Raw genomic sequence first — 21,846 nt, 5'->3', positions numbered from 1 at the left:
ACCTCCACATCACATTGGTGAAAGGGACTGTCACACAGTCTTGTTTGTCCCGGCAAGGAATGTAAAAACAATGGCTATGTTTATAGAACATAGCTGATGTTTACATTAAAAGAGCGTGAGAAGGTACGAACTTCTCCTTTAATATGAGCGCTCAGCAAAACCGGGAAAAACTCATGGCAACACTTGTCAGGTGCTGTTAATTTATTAAAACACTCTTCAGTCTTTCAGCTTTAATGGTTTATTACAGGCATTGACATACTGTTGTTTTGTTCACAAGCAGTCACAGTAGTTGTGTCACTGCAGCTGTTTGAACTGAATGGGGAGAACTAGTATGGGTTAAAAATACCTTTCCTTGAGAAATTTAACCTTTATCTGTCTGTTGATATATTCATAATGACCTGTGTAAGCAGCCCATACTGAACAACTGATAAGGCCAATGTGGGTTTGGAGAATCAATTCCAGGGATTAAGAACAAGACTTAGCAAAACTGCTAGGGGGACTAAATTTTAGCTGTAATCCTGACTAGCTTGAGGTCATGGTTCTGTGATACAGTAACTTGAGCTTTAAAACTCCTGAAGTGCACTGACTATTTCACAGCTCTATGGCATAAAGTGCTGATCTGATGTGAACTTGCTGTGCTGGTTTGAGTCGGTTAAAAGAGCACTGAGGGGTGAGCTTTGTGTCATTGGCTTTATGCCACATCAGACATGAAACCGACTTCAAGTAGGCATAAAATTGCAAGATTGGTGCAAACTACCACACATGCCAGTCAGTGTAACAGCATTTCCTACTCTGGGTCAGACAGATATTGTAATCTAGTGCTGCATAAATCCTACTGGTGAGAAATAAAAATAACTACCATGAATCTGTCCCATCAGAACAGCACTGTACATTCTCTGTGCTAGAGAAGGGAAAGTGCTGTTTCTAAAGCTTTCAAATGCTGTGTAGACAGAAATTTATATTCACAGGTGGTTTGTTCATATTATTTAAGCAAACCAGTTTCTAATATAGATTGACACTGGGGCTCCACTCTGAGCCTTAGAAATACCATCCATTTCTTGGTATGTGTATTAAACCTGCTCTGTAGCCTGTTTTCTTTCATGTCTGCTTATTCTTTCCCTTAGTAAAAGGCAAGTTCAGAGTTTAAACCTGATTCCGTATGAGCTAAGCTTGGAGCTTAGCAGCCGAAAGAAAGAGTAGGTTTTTTTCCAGCTCTGCTCCTAGAACTCTGAATGGCTTAAACTTACTAAACCACAAGAAAATCAACTTGGTACTTTAAATCCATCTTCAAAAACTGGTAACTCTCTATGCTGGCAGAGCTTTCAAACCATCTTACACAAGATCTATTTGTGGAACTGAGATGGAAGAGTGAGTGAGCTCTTTCTTTTTGACTTCAGTTGGCCCACTTAGGTCACCTCGCTCAGTGAAATTGCAGCCTGAGATAGAAGACTTGCTTTTGAGCTTGCTTGCTGTTGTTAGTTGCACTTAAAAAATTTCTAGAAAAATCTCCCAGAAATCTAAGACTTAAAACTTCGAAGCAACTGTGTAGTGTTATGATCTTACCAGGCTTTTATATCAGAATTTTGTTGTACATAGCAACACATCTGTTTCTACCGTGAAACAGCATGCAGCTTGTGGGCAGGTTGAATATCTAATGGAATAAATGGATGAGTTCAAACTTTTATCTAGGCTGACGTGAGGCTTGAAAGAGGAAACAGCCTTTTACTGGACCAGCTGAAACAATCTGGAAGCAAGGAGAGATAATGGGTACTAAGTTCTTGGGGAAACCTTGCTATGCTCATTGCTTTGGATCCTTCAACAAATACCTATAGATACCTATAGATCCATTTGTAATAAATAGTGAAGTCCTTCCACTGGTGCAAGAACCTTCTACCTGTGCTGTTCTGTTAGTGCCAGTGTGAAGTAGATGGTCTCGTTAATTGTTGATATCACAAATTATGCAGTCTCATGGTTTACATATGTTTGTTTTAATAACTGCATAGCTTAGATAATTATTTATCAAATACTAGTATGAGGACCTGAGGACAAGTTTGCCTTGCTGCCTCTGTTTCCTTGGAAACTAAAGCCAACAAAACCAACCAAACCACCAAAAACAAAACCCCAACAAAAAACCAACAAAAACTATACCCTTGAAGCGGAGCTTGTAGTATGATTTTGTCCCAATTGTCTGCTTTATATTTCCTGGTGTTTAGTGTTGAAAGCAGTGACTGCCCTTTGTGGTGGTAAATCCAGCTTTCTGGATTTACCTTTGGGGACAAAGATTACTTGGGACATCTTGAGTCCTGCTCAGGGATTCATTTTTCATACATCAGCCCAAGATACTTCAGTTGCACAGTCTAGTTCCCAGTCCTTACAGATTTACCTGCCATCTGGAGGTTTGAAATAATTCATTAAAGCATGAGATTCAGAGACAGTCTTTTGAGTACCTTTTCAGTAGTCAAATAAATTAGTCTGTCATAATGAAGACCTGTTTTCTGCCATGTTCAAAAAGAAAGATACATCTGTGTATCTGATTCTGCAACATAGAATTGCTACCAGTGGAAGTTCATTGATGCTCTGAACCCTGCACTTCCTGGCAAACTCATCACTGTTTATACTAGGACTAGAAGAAAGGAAGCCATACGAGGAAAAAAGCTGGAAAGAAAACAACTTGAGAAACTAGTGTCTTGTGGGTCAAAATAAAAGAATATTTCTTATGTAAAAGTACTATTTTTAGGCAGAAAATTCTTCAGAAAAAGCAAAATTTGCACAGTACAGCCACATGAGCACCTGATTTGTATTCTTGTTTACAGCTGTATGTTGTTTTGTTGGCATTTTTGTTTTAAAATTTTACAACAATGATCCTATAACTTTTCCATGGAATATTGCTGGATTTAATTACTGGATGAGTAGTAGCACTCACCTTAAAAGCAAATTTTGCTTAGTAAGTGGAATTTAATTATACAAGGCATTGCTGCATCACATGTGGAATACTTAGTTTTTCTCTTCTGTTGTTAGTTGTTTTCTTAATATTCTAGTAAAGGTAGAAGATAATTGTGGGTTGGGGGGTTTAAGACATTGAAATTTCAGAATGTTAATGACAAAGATGCAGTTCTTAAAAAAGTGATCCTTATTCAGAAAATAATTGCACTAGTATATTAGGACAACAGCTCTTCTGTGCAGCCCTAAATGATTAAAAACCCCTCTATACACATAGCATTTATCTAGGGAGAAACCTGATATGGGTGTGGGCTCGGGTATAGCTTTTCAGTGTACTTCGGCAATGCTTTAAAAATAGAACAGTAGAGACTTGTATCCTCAGCTTTTTTTAGATGCATCCACGTGCATCCTGTAACACAGTGATGAAGTAAATACGTGTTGCATCCCTTTCTGAGACAAGAAAGACTTGAGTTATTTACAGCTTCCACCTACAGAGTCTTGCCTCTGCCCTGGAGGTGTCTTTTGTCCTTTGCTTTTGCAATCTCTTTTTCAGTTCCTCACAAGAATAAAAAGCTAAAATCAATCCAGAGGACAGTGTACTAGTATGTAACTTGAAGATGGCCCTCCTTGAATAATGGAAAGCAGACTTATTAATAAAAAAGCCAAGTTTTGAAAATATCCAGAAGGACTGAATGCTCAGAGAAGACGAACTTCATAGCCTTGCTGTCATGACAAGCAAGCCAGCAGTGAAACTATTTCAATAAAAGTTGTGCATATTATAGCTAAGATAGTAAGGAAAAGTGTGTGGCTTTGTGGGGTGAGGGAATGAACAAGGAGAAGGGCGGGCTGCTCCTGGGTTTGGGGTGGGCCGATTCATCTATTTTAAATGAAAATACATTCCTTTTCCTTCATGTCTGTTTTCCTGTGTATTCTGATTGTTCTGCTGTTACTGAGTATGGCCAGTAAGTCAAGTTTCTGCTGCAGAGCTAATAAACTGAATTTATTCCATGTGAATCATGGGAATGCAGCTATGAAATCACTGACAAGTTGTGTGTGACTGTTGAGATTTCACAGAAGTTAGTAGAGCACAAACTGAGTATGCCTTTGGCATGTTAAACAATTTTTGAATAAATTGTTAGCACATCTAGATAACCAGGTTCTAGGTGAAAAAGTGCATGAATCCAAATGCAGAATTGAAACTTTATATTGCATTATTGTGGATATTACATATCTAGGGTTTTTTTAGCTTGAAGATTCTGCCACGACCTACCACACTGACTCTACATTTAACTTTAAAAGTTTGAGGTAGTGCAAGTAGTTTATTTCATAAAGAGAAACCTGGAGTTATGAAGCAGTACTTTTGATTGTAAATATTTATATAGCAATATATTGTAAATATAGCAAGAAGCTGAAAGGTGTGTTGGCATGTCCAGGGAAGTGTCTGTGACTGTAAACAATGTAAGGAATTAGATAAGGAACTAGCAATCAGGCAATGCAAGAGGGGAAGAAACAGCTTGGCTGTGTTGAACCTTGTGTGAGCCAGGAAGGTGTCATAAGCCTGAACCATGTGAGGGCTAATAGGAAGAGATTCATTTGCTTTTTAAGGCTGAAGGCAAGAATTTATGAAATACTTACCTAATTTAGGGCATCACTACTTGAGTATAGATTCATTCTGATAGATCTGCCAAGAGAATGTTTTGGAGCTACGAAGAAGACTTGTCCCTGGACATGAACAATAGTGAGAGTCCGCTGTCAAGCAGTAACAGTTTTGTTAATTTACTCATACAGAATCAAATCCTGAATACTAGTTGCTCTGAAATTCTTCATGATGAAATCCCAGAGGTTTCTTTGGAGATCTGTGTGAGTGCTATACAAGACACCTACTAATCAGCTTTCTAATAGTTAAATAAAACCAATTTCGTGTCTAATAAAAGTTGACCTTCAGTGAGTGCTGTGAAAAGAACTTTAGACTGATAGTGTATATTAAATCTTTTAACTCTTGAGGTAGGTCAGAAGCCTTTTGGCAATAGTTTCAAAAAAATGAAAAGTCATAGGGTAGATACTAAACCCTATCCTTCTTCAATGCAGTTGGCACTGTTTCCTGGGTTAAATTATTGCAGGTTAGCTTCTGAAGCATGATGTCTCAAAACCAAAGGCGACAGTAGTGCCTCTGAAGAACCTCTAACTAAGCAGAACTTGCTTCATGTGGCCTTGAGGCAGCCAGCAGAGAGAGAAGCAGCAAAGAAATCACCAATTGTATTTTGAATTTTTGCCTCGGATTGTGCCCTTATAAGGACTAGAGTGTACAAAGCTATCCTCCACTGATAGAAATGGTTGATACCTCCATATAGGACTGTTAAGTACATAGGTTTCCTAAAATGAGGCCATACTCAGAACTTTTGGTTAAATTTAAAAATTCCTCATTTTGTCTGCAAAGTCATAATGAGCACTATTGTAACAGAAAACAAATTCATATAAATGGTCCTAAGGAGACATCAAATTTTGTATGGGCTAAGATAGTGCTGGCATATCCAACTGCCACGACTATCAAAACATTTTTTTTGCAAATGATTTTTCAATCTTTGAATAAGATCATGAACTCTACATAAATAACTCCTGATTATTATCCTGCTTAAAAAAGATCTTGCCAAGAACTGTGACGAATCTTGAGAATATGAGGAGCTAGAATGCTGAGGTTCTCGCAGAGAGCTCAGTATGTCCTTCAAGAATAAAACCTTTCTCCAGGTTTGTGACAGTTAACACAGTAGCTATGATTTAATGCTGCTGTTTCACATTTTAATTGTTTACAAAGAACTAGATAAGAAATGCAACAAGGACATGTCTTTGAGCCAGCTGAGCCAGAACTGCTATTGTGAATCAAATAAAATTGAAGATTTTACGCTCATCAAGATGTAATGTGCAAGATTTATCTCCTTACCTCTCTAACCAACAACCACTATTACTAAGCATATTTATGCTTACTCCTGTTTTCTCTTTACATGGAGGAGGCATTCTTAAGAAATTTGAGTTGCTTTGTGGAGTTTCAAGAAGTAATGTTTGACATTTGGAAGCAACAGATACTCCAATTCCACAGCTGAGAGATACAGAGTAGTTAGTGGACTCAACTTACACTGAAAAATGTCAGATCAAGCATGTACAAAGATTTCTTTCAATAAAATGAACGGAAAGTAGTCTGTCATTGTTGTGTTCTTCTATCTTCAACTCCATCTAGAATTTTCTTTCAGTCATTTCTTCATACATTTGTAAGTGTTGTACTCTTCTTTATGATCATAAGCTTTGTAGGATTAACAAAATGAAATTGTAATCACAACAGTCTGCATTTAATACTGAATTTAAAGTTAGACAAAACTGTATATTGTACAACAGAGTCAAGTGCTTTTTGTTTCATGTTTTCTTTTTAAAACTCCTTTGATGCAAGAAAGGTTGTACAAACAGTTTACTAAAGATCCAAAGAGTAGCAATTGATAGATTTCTGTTGAGGAACCATAACATATGAAACCCTTGTGTGATATGACAACAGATACTAATAATTTCAAATTTTAATGTTGAGAATTGGAAAAAACTTTTCTAATAGTTATAAAACAAACTGGAAGGTGATTGTTCTGCTGCTCAAATAATTTCCTTAAACAATATTTTGTTTCATTTTCCAAAGAAGAAAAAACTAAAAAAAATCAGCCTGTATGGAGGTGTGAACTTCTGTTTAGTAGTAGATGATCTTGTTAAAGGGAAAAATCGCTATGCTATGGCCAAACACACGTCTCTACATCTGTGACTGTAGTTTTCAAAAGCAGGATTAACTTTGTCTTCTCTTTCATTTTTCTCTGCCTGCCTTCCTATCTCTGTCTTGATCTGTTACTGGATTTTATTCAGAGACACTGAGCTTTTGTTTATTAAACTTAAGCAGTTGATGTAAATAGCACTGCCCTTACTAGTGTTCTTTTAGTCATTTCCCCATTTGTTGTGTTCATTGTCAAGAGGAAAATACATTTTGGTCTTTTGGAAATTACTTGCTTAGAAATCTAACCACTTTCACCTGGATGGAAATGTAGATAGGAATGTTGCAAGTTGTGCTAGGGTCTACTTAAAATTTGGTGTTTGGGTTTTTAGTTAAATAACCACTACTCAGTATGAAGCTAAGGAGACAGTGGCCTTGAAAATTACTGCGGTAGAAATACAGTTGGAGAGATAAATGCATTAGAATTTGAACCTGATACCTACACTTAATAAGCAGTAAGGTACATACTGGTTTTAAAAGATGGTAAAGAAAGGGTTTTTTTGGGACCTTTACTTTTCAGATTTTTGTAAACTGATTTTTTTTTCTCTGTTGGAGTCAGCAGTACCAGGTGCTGTCAATCTGTTATTACCAGAGAATTTGCTCCATGACCTGTCTTGTAGAGAATGAACTATTAATTATGATTTTTTTTCTTCCTTTTTGTATTTTGGAGGTGGTCTTCCTAAATCCCTTTCTTCTGTGTACCACCTCTTCCTCAACCCTTTGGAAAAGGAAAAGGTAAACTATTTGCCATTTACAAGGTAAAGCCATTAGTACCTCTGAAGCAGTATAGCTGCTCTGGTAATGGCAAATTGATTATATTGTATTGCTTGACAAACCCATTGGAGCTGGCTGATTGTGCTGTTTAGATTATAGTTTAGTTTAAGGTGTTTTCTAGTAAGCGCATATCAAAATCTAAATGTAAGGTTTCTTTTTATCGTCAGTATTCATTTTAATATTACGCTAAGCAAATCTGTACTTAATGAAGTAGAAATTCTGTATTTTATGCATAAGAAAAATTCTTATGTCTCTTGTCCTAGTGAGTGAATGCATGGTTTAGCACTGGCTGAAATGATGCGGTTTCATGGAGCTATATGTATTTACTGTGCCTATATTTCAGCTGTTACAGGAAGACAAAGACTAACAGTAAAGTGTCATTCAGTACTTGTAAACAATGTTGATTTTATTTTCTTCTTTTAGTGATTTAGTTCTATTTTCTATTTAGTTATTCTAAGAGTTATTTAGTATACTCTCTGTAAAGTACTTCAAATACGTTGTCAGTGTGTGACGTTGCTGTTTGCAGCATCAGCTTCCACTTTCATGTGTTGGTTTTGCATGCAATATGAGGGCTCTGATAAACACTTGTACTATCCTAGTAAGTAGATGAGCTTCAGTGTGTGGGAAATGAACATAGCTAAGCATGGTTTCAAGTGATTTCTAGAAATGCAGGGCCAAGCTTCCTTCCAGAATGACAGTTTGGAATAAGCAAAACTCTCATGTGTGATTCAGTGTAGTGGGTGCGTGTAGTCCCAGGCAGTGACCCGTGCTGTTTCTCCTTTAGAGTTTGGAGCCATCTTGGGACTAGCTTTTAAACAGCTCTTCTGTGCATTAGCAGAGAGTCTTCTGGGGCCTGCAAAAATGAGAAAATAGATAGTAACTTTGATCCTACAGAAAAAGTATAGTTTTATGTGGTCCAACTGAAACATTATGAAAACCCCTAACATAAACCCCTACAAAACCTATTGCTTTTGTTATTGTATTTTATTAGATAATGCATTGAGGTAGAAGTGCATTTTCTAGGTCTAACTTCTTGAGATTTACAATATTACAGTCACATAAAGTAAGAATGAAAACTTTTGATATCTTTCTGGAACTTCTTTCTTCTGATTCATGTAGGACTGTTTTAAATCATATAAAAAAATTTAATGAATTGCCATGGTTGCGTTTTTATTGTACTACTGTCCTGTCATAATTAGATGCCAGGCTGTTTTTATTTCAAAACTTTACTCTTTAAACACTGTATAGGTTAATAAAGTCTGAAATATGTTGCCTGAAAATACTCTTCCTCTCTTTAAAGGATACCTTGATTGTGTGGTCTGAAGCTGAAAATTATGATTTGGCACTTAGCTTTCAAGAAAAAGCAGGTTGTGATGAAATATGGGAAAAAATATGTCAGGTAAGTTTGATAAATGTGAGATTGAGACAACCTAATTCATCTTAATGTTTGTGTTCAAAACTTGCAGGCTGTTCTGAGAGATGAATTTGAACATCAGTAAAAACTACCATTTCAGCCAACTCTCCCAAATTTTGCCTTTTTAAATTTGAAAACGTTCTCCTTCCTACAGAAATTTAATACAAACCTAATCTAAGATTTAGGTATGTTTTTGAGCATTTTCAGGTCTTTCTACTCAACATAACTTTTTAGCTCTATTTTACCCCAAGGAAGTGTAGCTCAAAATCAGTGCTTAAAAAGTTTCCTTACAATTAATGTCATAATTAACTTTTTTCATAGTAGCCATAAAGGCAAAGATTACCAATGAAGTTTTATTGTGGAGAGAAGAATGTGTGTGAACTCTTACTGAGTTTTATAACGTATTTCTTATAGAATATACTACAATATATAATTTTATATACGGTATATATAATAAAACTGTATTTTATTTACATTTCTCTTTCTGCATTTCTCATTCTTCTGTTTCAGGTGAGGGGAATATTGAGTTTGTCTCAGGGCTTTTTTCCATGTAAATGATTCCAGGCTATGAAAGATTGATCTGATAGTAGATCCCTGTATCATCACATTAACGATAATGTTTTAAGAAATGAATGTATATGTAGCATGTATATATTTTAAGATGTGTTTTAGCACTATGACCAGATGTATAGTCACTGTGACTATATACAGTGACTGTATAGTCACTGAATTAGTGTTGTTTGTGAATAATATTTGTCCAGGTATTAACTGTTGACCCAAAAGAGTTGAATCAATATATTCACTGATGTTAGTTTGCTTTCTCAGTTCTTGTTTGGGTTTTTTCTTGCCTTCCAAACATTACAACTTCTCTTAATTCTGTGCTGTATTTCTGTGGGATTTCTCCAAACTACTCTAAATCTCTCTCAGCACTCTCTGTTCTCTACAAACATGTAGCTCTCCCCACTCTGTCTTGAAGTTCGTTCTTACTGATTTTAGAAACAAACCAAAAGAAGTCTGGTTTCACAATTACATGTGTATAGATTATTCCTTTTTTTAAGAATGAATCTTTTCAGCAGTTTACCACATATGTAAATAAGTACAGAAACATTTCCAAGAACTTAGCAGTCAATGGCCCAAAAGCTGGGGACAGAAACAAAGTGGGGAAAGGGGGAAGTTTTGTTCTTAGGAAACACCCAGATAAGAAGCCCGGTTTCCTCACCCTCATGTAAAGATCTAATATTTTTGTAGGAAACCAGTGCCTTTACATCCTGTTTTGAGGCCATGCTATTGTAATTGTGTTGTATACTGTATAGATCTTAAGCTTCCTCAGTCATTAAAACTTCTTCTAAAAGGAAAGCTTTGATACCATTTATAGAGAAAGTGGTTGCTGCTGTATAAGCAGAACAGTATATGGGGTTTAGCAGCATGCAGAGTATCGGCTTGCTGTTATAAATTATTTCTCCCAGGGGTTTTTTGCTGATTTTCAAGATTAAAAACAACAGCACCTTCTACTGTTCTGCACAGCAGTGCTTCTCTGAATTTGACACATCAGACTCCAAGCAGATGCTAAGATTAAGATGTCATTAAAGCTGATACACTCTGGTGCCCAAGCATCTGTGCATTTTTTTTTACTAATTCATACTTTCCACGGTTTCCTCCTATCTCTGGAGAGATCTTGGCAAGTCCTATGCATTATTTTTCTGACAGTCAATTTTCCACTATTCTTTTGTCAGTGTTGGTTTGAGCTTTTTTGTTCTTAAGAGAAGATTAGGTGTCTCTGTTGTGTATTTAGAAAGTGCACAGTAATAGATTTTAACTTGCAGCACTCCAAAACTGAAAACAGCAGATAAATTAGCAAGACTTGCCTCTCTCCTCTGTTTGAGGTAGTGGAAGCTTTGAAAAGCATCAAGAGCAGTTAATAGCCTATAGGTAAGCGTTTAAAGCTATCACTAGAATAATGTAATACTGATTTGCATTTGAAAACCTGTCTGCAGAGAATAAAGACTGGAAACAAGCAGCTTAGTTCAGTAGTCTATTAAGAAGTTGCCATCCATATTAATAATTACGAATTTCTGTTTTTATTTGAAGTACTCAGAAAATGTAGGTTTTTTTCCTTATTCTTCCACCCATTCTTAGAAAATAAATAAAGTTAAATGTCTAATTTAGAACAGTTCTATAGAGCTTTCTATTTGAAGAAATCTCATTATCTCGTTTATTTTCCAAACCAGCTATACTCAATGTCAGACTAGATTTGCATTTCTGTTTTGCCCATACAAAGAAACAATGCATGATACTTGAATGGTGTTTTTTAAAAAGCATTCAAGTACTGGTAAAGTTAAACTGCACTTTTTGACACATCTTATTTTGCAGGTTCAAGGCAAAGACCCTTCAGTGGATATTACTCAGGATCTTGTTGACGAATCTGAGGAGGAACGCTTCGATGATATGTCATCCCCAGGCCTAGAGCTGCCCTCCTGTGAGCTCAGCCGACTGGAAGAGATCGCCGAGCTCGTGGCGTCTTCACTGCCTTCGCCGTTACGGCGCGAAAAACTCGCGTTAGCACTGGAAAATGAGGGTTACATTAAGAAGCTCTTAGAAATTTTTCATGTGTGCGAAGACTTGGAGAACATTGAAGGACTACACCACTTATACGAAATCATTAAGGGAATTTTCCTTTTGAACAGAACTGCACTTTTTGAAGTCATGTTTTCCGAGGAATGTATAATGGATGTAATTGGATGCCTAGAATATGATCCGTCTTTATCACAGTCACGGAAACACAGGGAATTTCTGACTAAAACAGCAAAATTTAAAGAGGTGATACCTATATCTGATCCAGAGCTGAAGCAAAAAATTCATCAGACATACAGAGTACAGTATATTCAAGATATGGTCCTACCCACTCCCTCAGTTTTTGAGGAAAATATGCTATCAACACTTCATTCTTTCATCTTTTTTAATAAGGTGGAAATAGTTGGCATGTTACAGGTAAGTTTCCAAAATTCATGGTCTCTTACTTAGGCTTGGGCAAAGAAAGTCAGGTGATTATTCCTGGAAAGATTGAGGTGCTTCGGTGGAACCTTCACTTCTGTGGTTCTGTAAGTGGTTGTGGAGTGTGACAGAAAAGGCATGGATTTGAGTACTGAGCTGTCACATGTTCCTTAATTTCTGGATTTGGACTAGAGTCTCTGTAACTGATTTAAATGGAACAAAAGTGTGGAATATTGAATGAGGTTCTTTGGAATGAATAGTATTGTTTGCACTTTGAATCTTTAATTTTAATAGGAGTTTTTTGTTGTTTTTGTGTTTGGGACTTTTTAGAAGGTTGTTTTTTTTGTGTTTGGGGACTTTTTAGTCAATAGACTTAGTGATGTCTTTTGTCATGTTACCGTGAAAAAAAATCACTTTGCCTAAATTTCACAATATAATCTCCTACCACAATGTAATTGTTGCTAATTTTGAAGTAAATTAAATTAGTTGTGTGGAAAGTACAGATTAAGAACATAAGACCACTTTAGATGCTTGAATTTTTTCTTAGTTTGTCTTAATAAATCCCTGAATAACAGTGCTTGAAATTACCAGTTTTTCTTGAAAAATGTTTTACTGCAAAGTAAAGAGATTATTTGATGCTTTACCTAGCTTACCAATGTCTTATGTGTTCTGCACCAACCCATGAACTTTCTGAATGGTGTTAGAAGTTGGTGACACATCTCTGTAAGAGGAGCTTTCAGCTAACTCAGCAAAGTGTTACAGCACATGTATTTTGGTTTGTAGGAGTTAATTATCATTATCTTATTTCTTCCAGGGTTTACTAAATGGTCACTGTGTTTGTAGGGGCTGCCTGATCTGGAGAAATGGACCAAGTGTTAGATGTTAGTGATTACATTAATCATATTTATCTTTAGTTTGACTCTCAGGATGTACCCTGTATAATTTCGTGAAAAATATATAGCAAAGGAGAGTGAAAATTCCTTTTGCAAGTGCCTAGAGAAAATAATTGTCAAAACTAGGTGTCACAACTTTTCCTCCATCACACTCGGTTATCAGAATACTGATATTACTTAATCCTCTCTTGGAGCTTTAATCTGTCAGGTGAAACACCTCGGTGAAACACTACCTTCAGTAGTACTGAAGGTACTGGGCCCCTCTTATGCCCAGGTGAACCAAACTGTTCATGTGTGTATGTGTGTCCTTGATAAACAAAGTCACAGCTGCTTATCTGAAACAGTCAGAAGCCTTAGTCATTTTGGAGTTGCCAATTTGAAGATGTTGACAAGTCTGACTTTGAAAGAATGTTGAAAAAGATTCAGTTAAGGGATCTCAGCTGGAGCATCCAGTATGATTGTTGTCTCAAAAATGTCTTGCCCTCTTTGTAAGGGCTGCTAAAAGGCAATTTCTGAAGATTATGACCTGAGGAAGAGGGGAAGAATTTTTCAGGAGTCTTGGTGACAGTGCCTGATTCTTAGAGGGATCTTGAGCTTCGAAAAAGAAACTGGGCAAGGAAAAAGAGGGCCTGATCCTGCAAATCATTAAGGGTATGTTTGCCAGAAGTTCCAAGATAACTTTATGAGGACTAGAGACTGATGAGTTTCATTTTTTCTGTCTCTTGCAACTTGTGTTAGGTTAATAGATATAGGGTATGTTTAAGTTAGAATATCAAAGTTTTGTGTTCTTGCCAGACTTGTTAGTTGCAGTTTACAGTTGAAATAAAGGCTCAGATCTGATGTTGATTTGTTATGTCACAGCAGATTTTTGAATGTTATCTTCACAGCAGTTCTCTGTGGTTGAGAATAAAGTATACTTCATGTATATTTTGGAGCCAGAAGAATTAACATTGCATTTCAAAGTTAGATTAACATTTGGAATTTTTGAAATGCTTTCCACAGCTTTGAGGAGCCCAGAATGAGAGCACACAAGGAAGATAATACACCCTGTATGCACCTTATACTGCATTTCCTAGTTCTTTCACAGTGCATCTCTCTAGAAAGGAGGGAGAACTCCCTGAGTTTATAAGTAAGAATCTGTCAGAAGTAATTTGATATCGTTGATAATATTTTGGTTTTGAGGGAATTAAAAAACTCACAAATTATGTGTCCATTGCATTTCTAGGAGTTTAAAAGGCTGGATTGATTTTTCAAGTTCTTTCAATGTATCTCTAACCCAAGGTTTCAGTCTGCTTACCTGGCTTTTATTTATTCATTTATTCATAGAGCAGTAGGCCAGGTTGCACTTCTCTGTAATCTCTGCACTCTAGTTTCATTTCACCCCCCATTCCTACAGTCTGTGTATAAAATATATTATACTATCCCTTCCCATTTCTTTATGCAGAACAGATAATGCTCTGAGAGCTGAATTAAAAGACTGATTTTGTTCATTTCACTTCTATAACTAATTCCTAAGGGCTTTCTTCCATTTATGTGTGGTTTAACATGCATTCCTGTAGCTGCTATTACAATACTTTGTGTTACTTCACAAAGGATGCAGTTTTCTGTAGTTCCTGGCATTCATTATTTTAGATCATCTGAGGTCTTGGTGCTCACTAACATTACATGTGTACTTAAGAAGTGGTGTCTTTTAAAAGCCATTATTAATTGAAAAGACTCTGGGATGCCTCGTGGTAGTTTATTGGAAACCATGGAGGAGTCTCAAGTTCTTAGATGCATAATAAAGGCTGTTAATGCCTCTGCTCTCTTGACTGTAGGTCGTCTCTCTTGGACCATGAGGATGTGACAAAAGAGATGTTTCTTTGGGAAGTTTCTCTTGGCAGAGTAAAAGTAAACTCCCTGAGTAGCTGATAGCCCATGACATCCTGCAACTCTTGGGTGCACAACTGAGTTGTTGAGTATTCTGTTCTTTTCTCTCTTTCTCTGGCTGTGAGGGAAAGGAAAAGAAAAACTCTCACGTCCATGGTGGAAGTAAAGTGAGCTGTGAGAAGGCCTTTCCATGTCAGACTGTGTATTAACCTAGTGACACCTTACAGTACTCATCTCAATTAACTCAGCCAGCGTGTAGTTTGAGAGAAGTGACCAGAAGTTTGTACAAGACTGTACAGACTGTGTCTTATGCTCCTTGACAAGCTGACTTGACAAAACTACAACTGTGTTTTGCTTAAGGCATGTACTGTCAAGATAGGCCATTTACAGTCATTAAAGGTCACTGACATTTGAAGTCAGTTTTTCAGTTATAATTAATATTGTAGAAGAGAATATTCTGATTCTTCAGAGTTCTAGCTGTATTAGAGAGACTTTGCATGTGTTTAAAAAATAAATTCTGTAGTCGTGGAAGATACTTGCTTCAATCATTTTGCTTTCTTTGGGAGGTAAAATAACTCTACTGTGTTAAAAATAACTTTTGTGCTAAAACCAGAACTAGTAAATAGGTAGGTAACCTTTGGCATTAAGGTAATGAACCATGTTCTTCTCCCCTTCATCATGAAGGTTAGCATTCTCATAAGCTTTATAAAAATGTGCTTATATCAATGGGCTTTTCTGAGAACTGGAGGTTAGTTTGTTTGTGGTTTAATTTTGTAAGATAGGTAATTTTAAGTGAGCATGTCAACATCTCACTAAACTAGATACTGTTGTTGCATGATGAATAGTAAAGCCACAGAAACAGTATTCCCAGCCTGCAGAATTAACTGCTGGGAAAATCTACTCAATTACAGATTTTGTCATTCCAGTGTGTAAGATATGAAAGAGGTATATAACATTTTTTTGCAATTGCAGCCCCTCCTAATATGCTCTAACTGCTTGGGGTCCAGCCTGTTGTAGTCTTGAGATGTCATAGCCTCCAAGAAAGCTTGCTGAAATATGGAGTTGGCCAAGTTTTGAGAGTGGGGGTGGGACAGGTAAGTGGTGTTTCTTGCTTTATATGACGCTCTTTTGCAATTTAAAAAATATATATACTAATGTGCACACTGGAGGCCACCAGTTCTTTCCCTTTGTATTATAAACTAGTTCGTTCAAAAACAAAAACTTGCAAAACTGCGCCATAGAGTGAGCAAACACTATTTCCTTCTGTTCTCTCCCCCTTTTCTCATTGGTATGGTCTTTTTGCCAGCAAGATCATGCAATGTCTTTAGCTTCCAGAATAAAGAATATTGTTAGGATTACTTTTGGTAAAGACTTTAAGGTCTTTAATTTTCAGGAAAGTGGAGAGTAGAAGAGGAAAATTAGACAGATGTTAAAACAGTTTTTGTGCTTGGTAGAGCAGTGATCAGATGGTATTATTGTACTGGTAAATCAAAATTTTTAAACACAGAAGTCATATTACTGATAGTCCCTATATCCCTTTTCAAGAGCTAAAAAATTGCAGATATTTAGGTACATCTGTATATTTTACTGTATTTATGTGTAATGATAGGCAGGTTTTAATTTTGAACGTGTTTTTACAGATAGTTGCTTATTCTTAACAGAGTCCTGCGGGTGCAAACATAATTATCTATAGTTGTTTTAGAGGAAGATTTGTGTTCATGGATGCTAGTAGTTTTGCACAAATCCAGTCTGCTTTCTCATAGTAGTTTGCTCTGGAATAACTGGAGATTTGCTTTCAGCAAAATTCACCTTGCAGTAAAGTGTAAAAGGATACAACTTCCTGGGGGAAATGACTCGGTGAAAGACATTTCGAAGTGGTGCATGCTTGTGATTTTTGGGATTAACTTGTTCATTGTAGAAAACTGTTTTCCACCTGTTCAGAAACTAAAAAAGTGATTTGGTGAATCTCACTACTTTTCCACATGTTGATTCAAGTGAAAGTAGTGCTGAAGAAGTGCCGTGATGAAGGCATGTGTGGAAAGGCAGTCTGATATAAAGGGGATTTTAAACTAAGAAATCTTTTTGTGTGGTAGCAGGAGGGAATGTGTGTTTGAAGCGATAGTTATCTGTCTGCTAGTAATATTTTATGAAAATTTCACTTTATGGGCTAAAATATTGTTTCTGCCCAAAATTAATATGGAGGTGGAATATAGGATGGAATGTGTGCTCTCTTTCCAGTTCAGGTGGTGTTGAGTTTCTTGAATTTTTTTTGGGGGGGGGGGGGGGAAGTATGTTTTATGTCATTTTTCTGTAGTCACAGACACAAAAATACCTGATAACTGAATGTTAATTAAATTTAAGAGAGGCCTGGTTTTGAGGAATCGTTTTTCAAGTGCCTTTCGGGAGAAGGAGTGCTACTTTGGAAGTTGAATCACAAATGTAAATAGTGTCCTTTTTTGTGACCCTAGCTTATCTGTGTGTTTTCTTGTTTTTAAAGTCATAAATGATTGAGTGAGCAGTCGGCCTGGCTTGTTTTTGTCTTTTGGCTTTGAAATGTGTTAAATATAGAAGCATCTACTTAGATCTTGCAAAGCATAAAGGAGTATACTTAGTGTCTGGTATACACATAGTTTAAGTATTGCACTTCTAATAATTTCTGTGCCCCAGGAGAGTATCTAGAATCCACAATTACATCATAAACTATTGTTTGCAGTTTGGTTTTCTTGGAAAACAGTTGTGACCTTCACAGCTTCCAAGGTACAGCTAAATGTGTTTTGATACTTGTCTGTGTGAAAAGACCACATACTGCAGAGAATTTTGCATTTGCACTTGTTCACAGCCATCCTTTGAGGGATTTTTGCAAGTTGAAAAAAAAAAAGAAAGAAACCATTTAAATTAGTGTCATTCTAGCATTCTGTGTTGGTGCGTTGTGACTTCTAAAATATGTGCACTCTGCTCCCAGACTGTGCATTTCCACGGATCTTGGCAGTCTTGTTCAGGGATGCTTCTTTAGATATATTGCCTTTGTCAGTAATTTTACAGCTTGAGAGAGAGAATCTTGTATTTAGAATGTTCCTTGCAATGACGATTTTTCTATATATGTGAGAGGGTTGGGTCTTTTCTCGTGAACAGCAACCTGTCTGCCTTTCATTAAGTATCTGGAACATGATAAATGCTAGACGCTTTTCAGGGCTGAGCTGTAAGTGTGAAGTTCATAATGAGTTGTTTATATTTTCTTGGAATAAGTGCCATTTACTGCATAATATCCATGCAAGGGTGGGATGTTTCAGTCACTCAGATCCATCTGAATTAGTCTGATTTTAAATAGGTCATGGCTGTTCGGAGGTCTAGAGATTTCAGGTAATCTTGTTAATTTAGAAGTGCAAGGTGTTTAATGGGGTTTGGGAGAGGATGTGACATGGAGAATGTTCCAGTATTACATTTAATGCAAAATGGTAAAGTACGATATTGCGGTCTACATTTGGAATGCTGAAAAATAATTATGTCCTGAACTTCTGCAAATTCCTGCTGAAACATCAAGTGCCAGCACTGAAGTCTTTATCACTTGCCAGTTTTAAGTTCCCTCTTACGTATGTGAGAGGATTGGGTCTCAGCAACCTGTCTGTCTTTCATTAAGTATCTGGAATGAGATAAATGCTAAATGCTTTTCAGGGCTGAGCCCTAAGTGTGAAGTTAGTACTAAGGTGTTTTTATTTTCTTGGAGTAAGTGCTATTTACTGCATATTATCCAAACAAGTCTCACATGTTTTCAAGGCCAATACCAGGGTGAGTGGGCTGCCCTCTGCTGCACACGTCCAACCACATCTTGGATGGGTTCGGGACGTGGCAGGATCTGGTCAGAGAGCTGAGCTGAGGTCTTGCCCACGCCTTCCTGCCCAGCCAGCTCCTGCCTGTGCTGCTCTGCCATGCAATGCCAGATGTGCAGGCTCCCCAGCTGACTCTGTCTCTGGGACACTGAAGGGGTCAGGAATGAGACCCACCTATCACCCACAGCACAGGGTCTCTCCTTCCTCCACAACATAAAACCCCCAGTTCGATGCTTTGGGTAATATTGTACACTTTTTTTTACAGAGGTACACTACTTATTACTCCTACATATGTAAGAGCCATGATTATCTGCTGCTGAGGTTTGCATTATTTTTTCACAGTGACCACTCTAAGATAGTTCTGTAATACTGACTTGCCCTTACTCTCAGATATCATGGAAGAGGTGAAAAGTTGCTTTCACAGTGAGAATGGAAATAGGAGTTATGCTTTCCAACTGGGGATAAGCATGCATCTTCTTAATAGTTTTCATAGATAAGATTAGTTCTACATCTTGATCAAAATAGCAAAAAGAGAAATAAAAGGAAACTGTGTGGCCTTCTCTTAAATGCACTGCTAATAATGGAAAAGAACCTGCATATTCAGAGAACTGGGGTTTATGGGGTTTTGGTTTTTTGGGTTTTGTTGTGGGTTTTTTTTAATTTCAGTGACTAAACATGTCAGTATGTCTACTGTGGGTTACTTATGTTACTTGTGATGTCTGATGAGTTAAATATGAGAACAGAAAACTTACAAAGCCATATAACAGCTGGGTAGGAGGTAGTCAAACATCCTTGCACTCTCCCATCAAAGTTTAAGGTATGTTTCTTGAAATCAAATATCTTAATAGTTGTTTTGAACGTACTTCATTGTTGATATCTGGAAGTCAAAATTTAATCTCTGCTTGATCCTCCAGAGTGAATTTTGGTATGCTTCAAATGAAGCCTCTCCTGTCTCTCTTTGTTTTGATTTTGAAGCAGTCACACAAACAGCACCTGAACTTGTTTCCAGAAGTCATTCTTTTCCATTGTTTGTTGGGTCAGGTTAGGAGCACAGCTCAGCATCAGACAAAAGAAAACATGGCATATTCTATATACAAGGTTTGCCTTTAGTGCAGTGAGATATAGTAGCTCATGCCAACCTGTTTTGGGTTTATTTGTGTTGTGCAGTGCCACGTAGAGATGCTGATTGTGTTGTGGCAGTGTTGTAGCAGCCTTAGCATGGTGTGCTGTCAGAACTGTGGTATTCACTTCTTCAGCAAGGCTGCGTGGTGAGCCTGGATGAGGTGCTGAGGTAATTCACAACATAAGAACGTTTTTGTGTCTGTATCTGCAGTACTTGCATGGTTTTGCTTTATGCAGTGCAAATGTAAACAAAGCAGTTTGGATTTCTGGCACTGTGGGTTTGGGATGGAGGGATGTTGCACATCCATGTGTAACTGACTTCACAAGAAACAACAGTGGCAGCTTTCTGAGAAGTGTATTACTACCTGATGTACAGGAACCTTTCTCAAGCAAGTGCTGCCTTCTACTGCATAATACTGGGAAAAGGATGGGAGAAGGTTTATTTCTGTCTTAATAATCTCCTAGTTGTTAGGATTGTAAAGGTTATGGAAAGCTAAATATTGCTGCTTCTTTCAATCTAAATACACACTTGTAATGTGTTTGCAGCTGTTGTAGTTTTGCTGAGGTACAGCCGTGTGACAGTAATGGAATGGGTTTTGATTGCTGTCAGCCAGAATGTCCAATAAATCCTGTATGCAACAGGAACAGCTGTTTTGATTTGGTCTCTAGAATTCACCCTTTTCACGGCATTGAGGAGGAAGGAATCTCACCTCATTCCTGCTGTTAGGCAGCTTTCCCTTCATTGTGTCCTTGCTTTTGTTCTGCCTCGGAGATCTAATAACATTCCCAGGACACAAATGTACGTGTGTGTGTGTGTAGACTGTGGGAGGTGGTGTTTATAAATGTATGTAAACAGCTGGCCAAGGGTAGGTGACTTAGGGGGACCAGCACTGGACCTTCCTAGTGGAAAGGGGAAGGAAGTTGAAGAAGTCAAAGACAAAACAATGAGAATTGCAGTAGAAAGTAGGAAAAGGGCAACTAGAAGGCAATGTAATAAACATCATAATCGAGAGTGAATTGTTCAGGGGCAGAGTGATGCTGAAAATGATTAAAGTTCAAAAACAAGATGCATATTAATTTGCTTGAAAATTGAATTAAGAAGTTGATACTGGTGTGATTAACTACAGTACACAAACATATGTTCTCTTCATTCCAGGAAGCACAGTCTAGAAGAACTCTATGCCTTTTGATATTGTCAAATAAACAAATGGTATTGTTTTGCTTTTGTAGGAAGATGAAAAATTTCTGACAGACTTGTTTGCACAACTAACAGATGAAGCCACAGATGAGGAGAAAAGACAGGAACTGGTAAGAAATCTGTAAAATATGTGACAGTTCCCACAAAGTGACATGTGAATCTTTTTTTTTAAGTACTAAATTAATATATTCCTGGTTTTCAGGTAAATTTTCTGAAAGAGTTTTGTGCATTCTCACAAACACTGCAGCCTCAAAACAGAGATGCATTTTTCAAAACTTTGTCCAATATGGGCATACTGCCTGCACTAGAAGTCATATTGGTAAGTCATTTCAATTCTATTTGTCATAACAATTTTGTTTATCTTCAGAGAAGCTTTTTTTAAAAAGTAACTTAAGCAAAAACTTCAGCAAGTGGTTTTCTTTTTGTTTGCTTCATTTGGCTTAGCTTAAGATTCAGAATGTTTGAAATATTTTTGTAAAACTTTAGAAGCTTCTACAGTACAACATTAGTAACTGCTGTGGCATTCTTCAGCTTTTGTTTTCCTATTTGCTTTCCTAACTTTGTTTGCTTTTTGGTATCTAAAATAAGAAAGAAAATAGGGAAATCTATCAAAGGGCAGGGAAACCATAAAATTTATTTTGTCCAAATGTTGTCAAATTTACAGTGATGTGAGAGTTGACTTAGTTTTAGCGTAGGGCTTTAGCAATAGTTAGGTGTGATTTCTGAGAAGGAATTAAAGCTGTATGTTTTCTGGTTCCATTGAACCCTTTCAAGAAAACAATGATTTTATTTGATTTTTCCAGGGTATGGATGATGCACAAGTACGAAGTGCAGCCACTGATATCTTCTCATATTTGGTTGAATACAACCCATCCATGGTACGAGAATTTGTCATGCAGGAAGCGCAGCAGAATGATGATGTAAGTAGAGAGTCCTCAGAAATGGCTGTATTGGTTTTGAAATTACTGGGGTTTGAAGTTACTGGGGTATATTTATGATTCTGTGAATGACATGAGCCCTAG

General features: G+C 37.0%; 1 protein-coding gene across 2 annotated transcripts in view; it reads left to right on the top strand.

Annotated features, from left to right (window-relative positions):
- Positions 1-21,846, top strand: part of PPP4R3A (protein phosphatase 4 regulatory subunit 3A) — a 41,178-nt gene that overhangs the window by 8,289 nt on the left and 11,043 nt on the right. Inside the window, exons 3-9 of one of the 2 annotated variants that reach the window (XM_063399228.1) lie at positions 7,407-7,471; positions 8,349-8,409; positions 8,811-8,909; positions 11,295-11,912; positions 20,857-20,934; positions 21,027-21,143; positions 21,628-21,744. In XM_063399228.1, coding sequence (XP_063255298.1) covers positions 7,407-7,471; positions 8,349-8,409; positions 8,811-8,909; positions 11,295-11,912; positions 20,857-20,934; positions 21,027-21,143; positions 21,628-21,744 — 1,155 coding nt within the window. The remainder of the gene's footprint in view (positions 1-7,406; positions 7,472-8,348; positions 8,410-8,810; positions 8,910-11,294; positions 11,913-20,856; positions 20,935-21,026; positions 21,144-21,627; positions 21,745-21,846) is intronic. The other variant, XM_063399226.1, reaches the window with a different exon arrangement.

The sequence above is a fragment of the Prinia subflava genome, chromosome 5, assembly GCF_021018805.1.
Source record: "Prinia subflava isolate CZ2003 ecotype Zambia chromosome 5, Cam_Psub_1.2, whole genome shotgun sequence".
Classification (NCBI taxonomy): domain Eukaryota; kingdom Metazoa; phylum Chordata; class Aves; order Passeriformes; family Cisticolidae; genus Prinia; species Prinia subflava.
The sequence above is the reverse complement of the archived record's forward strand: the minus strand, read 5'-3'. Positions and strand labels throughout refer to the sequence as shown.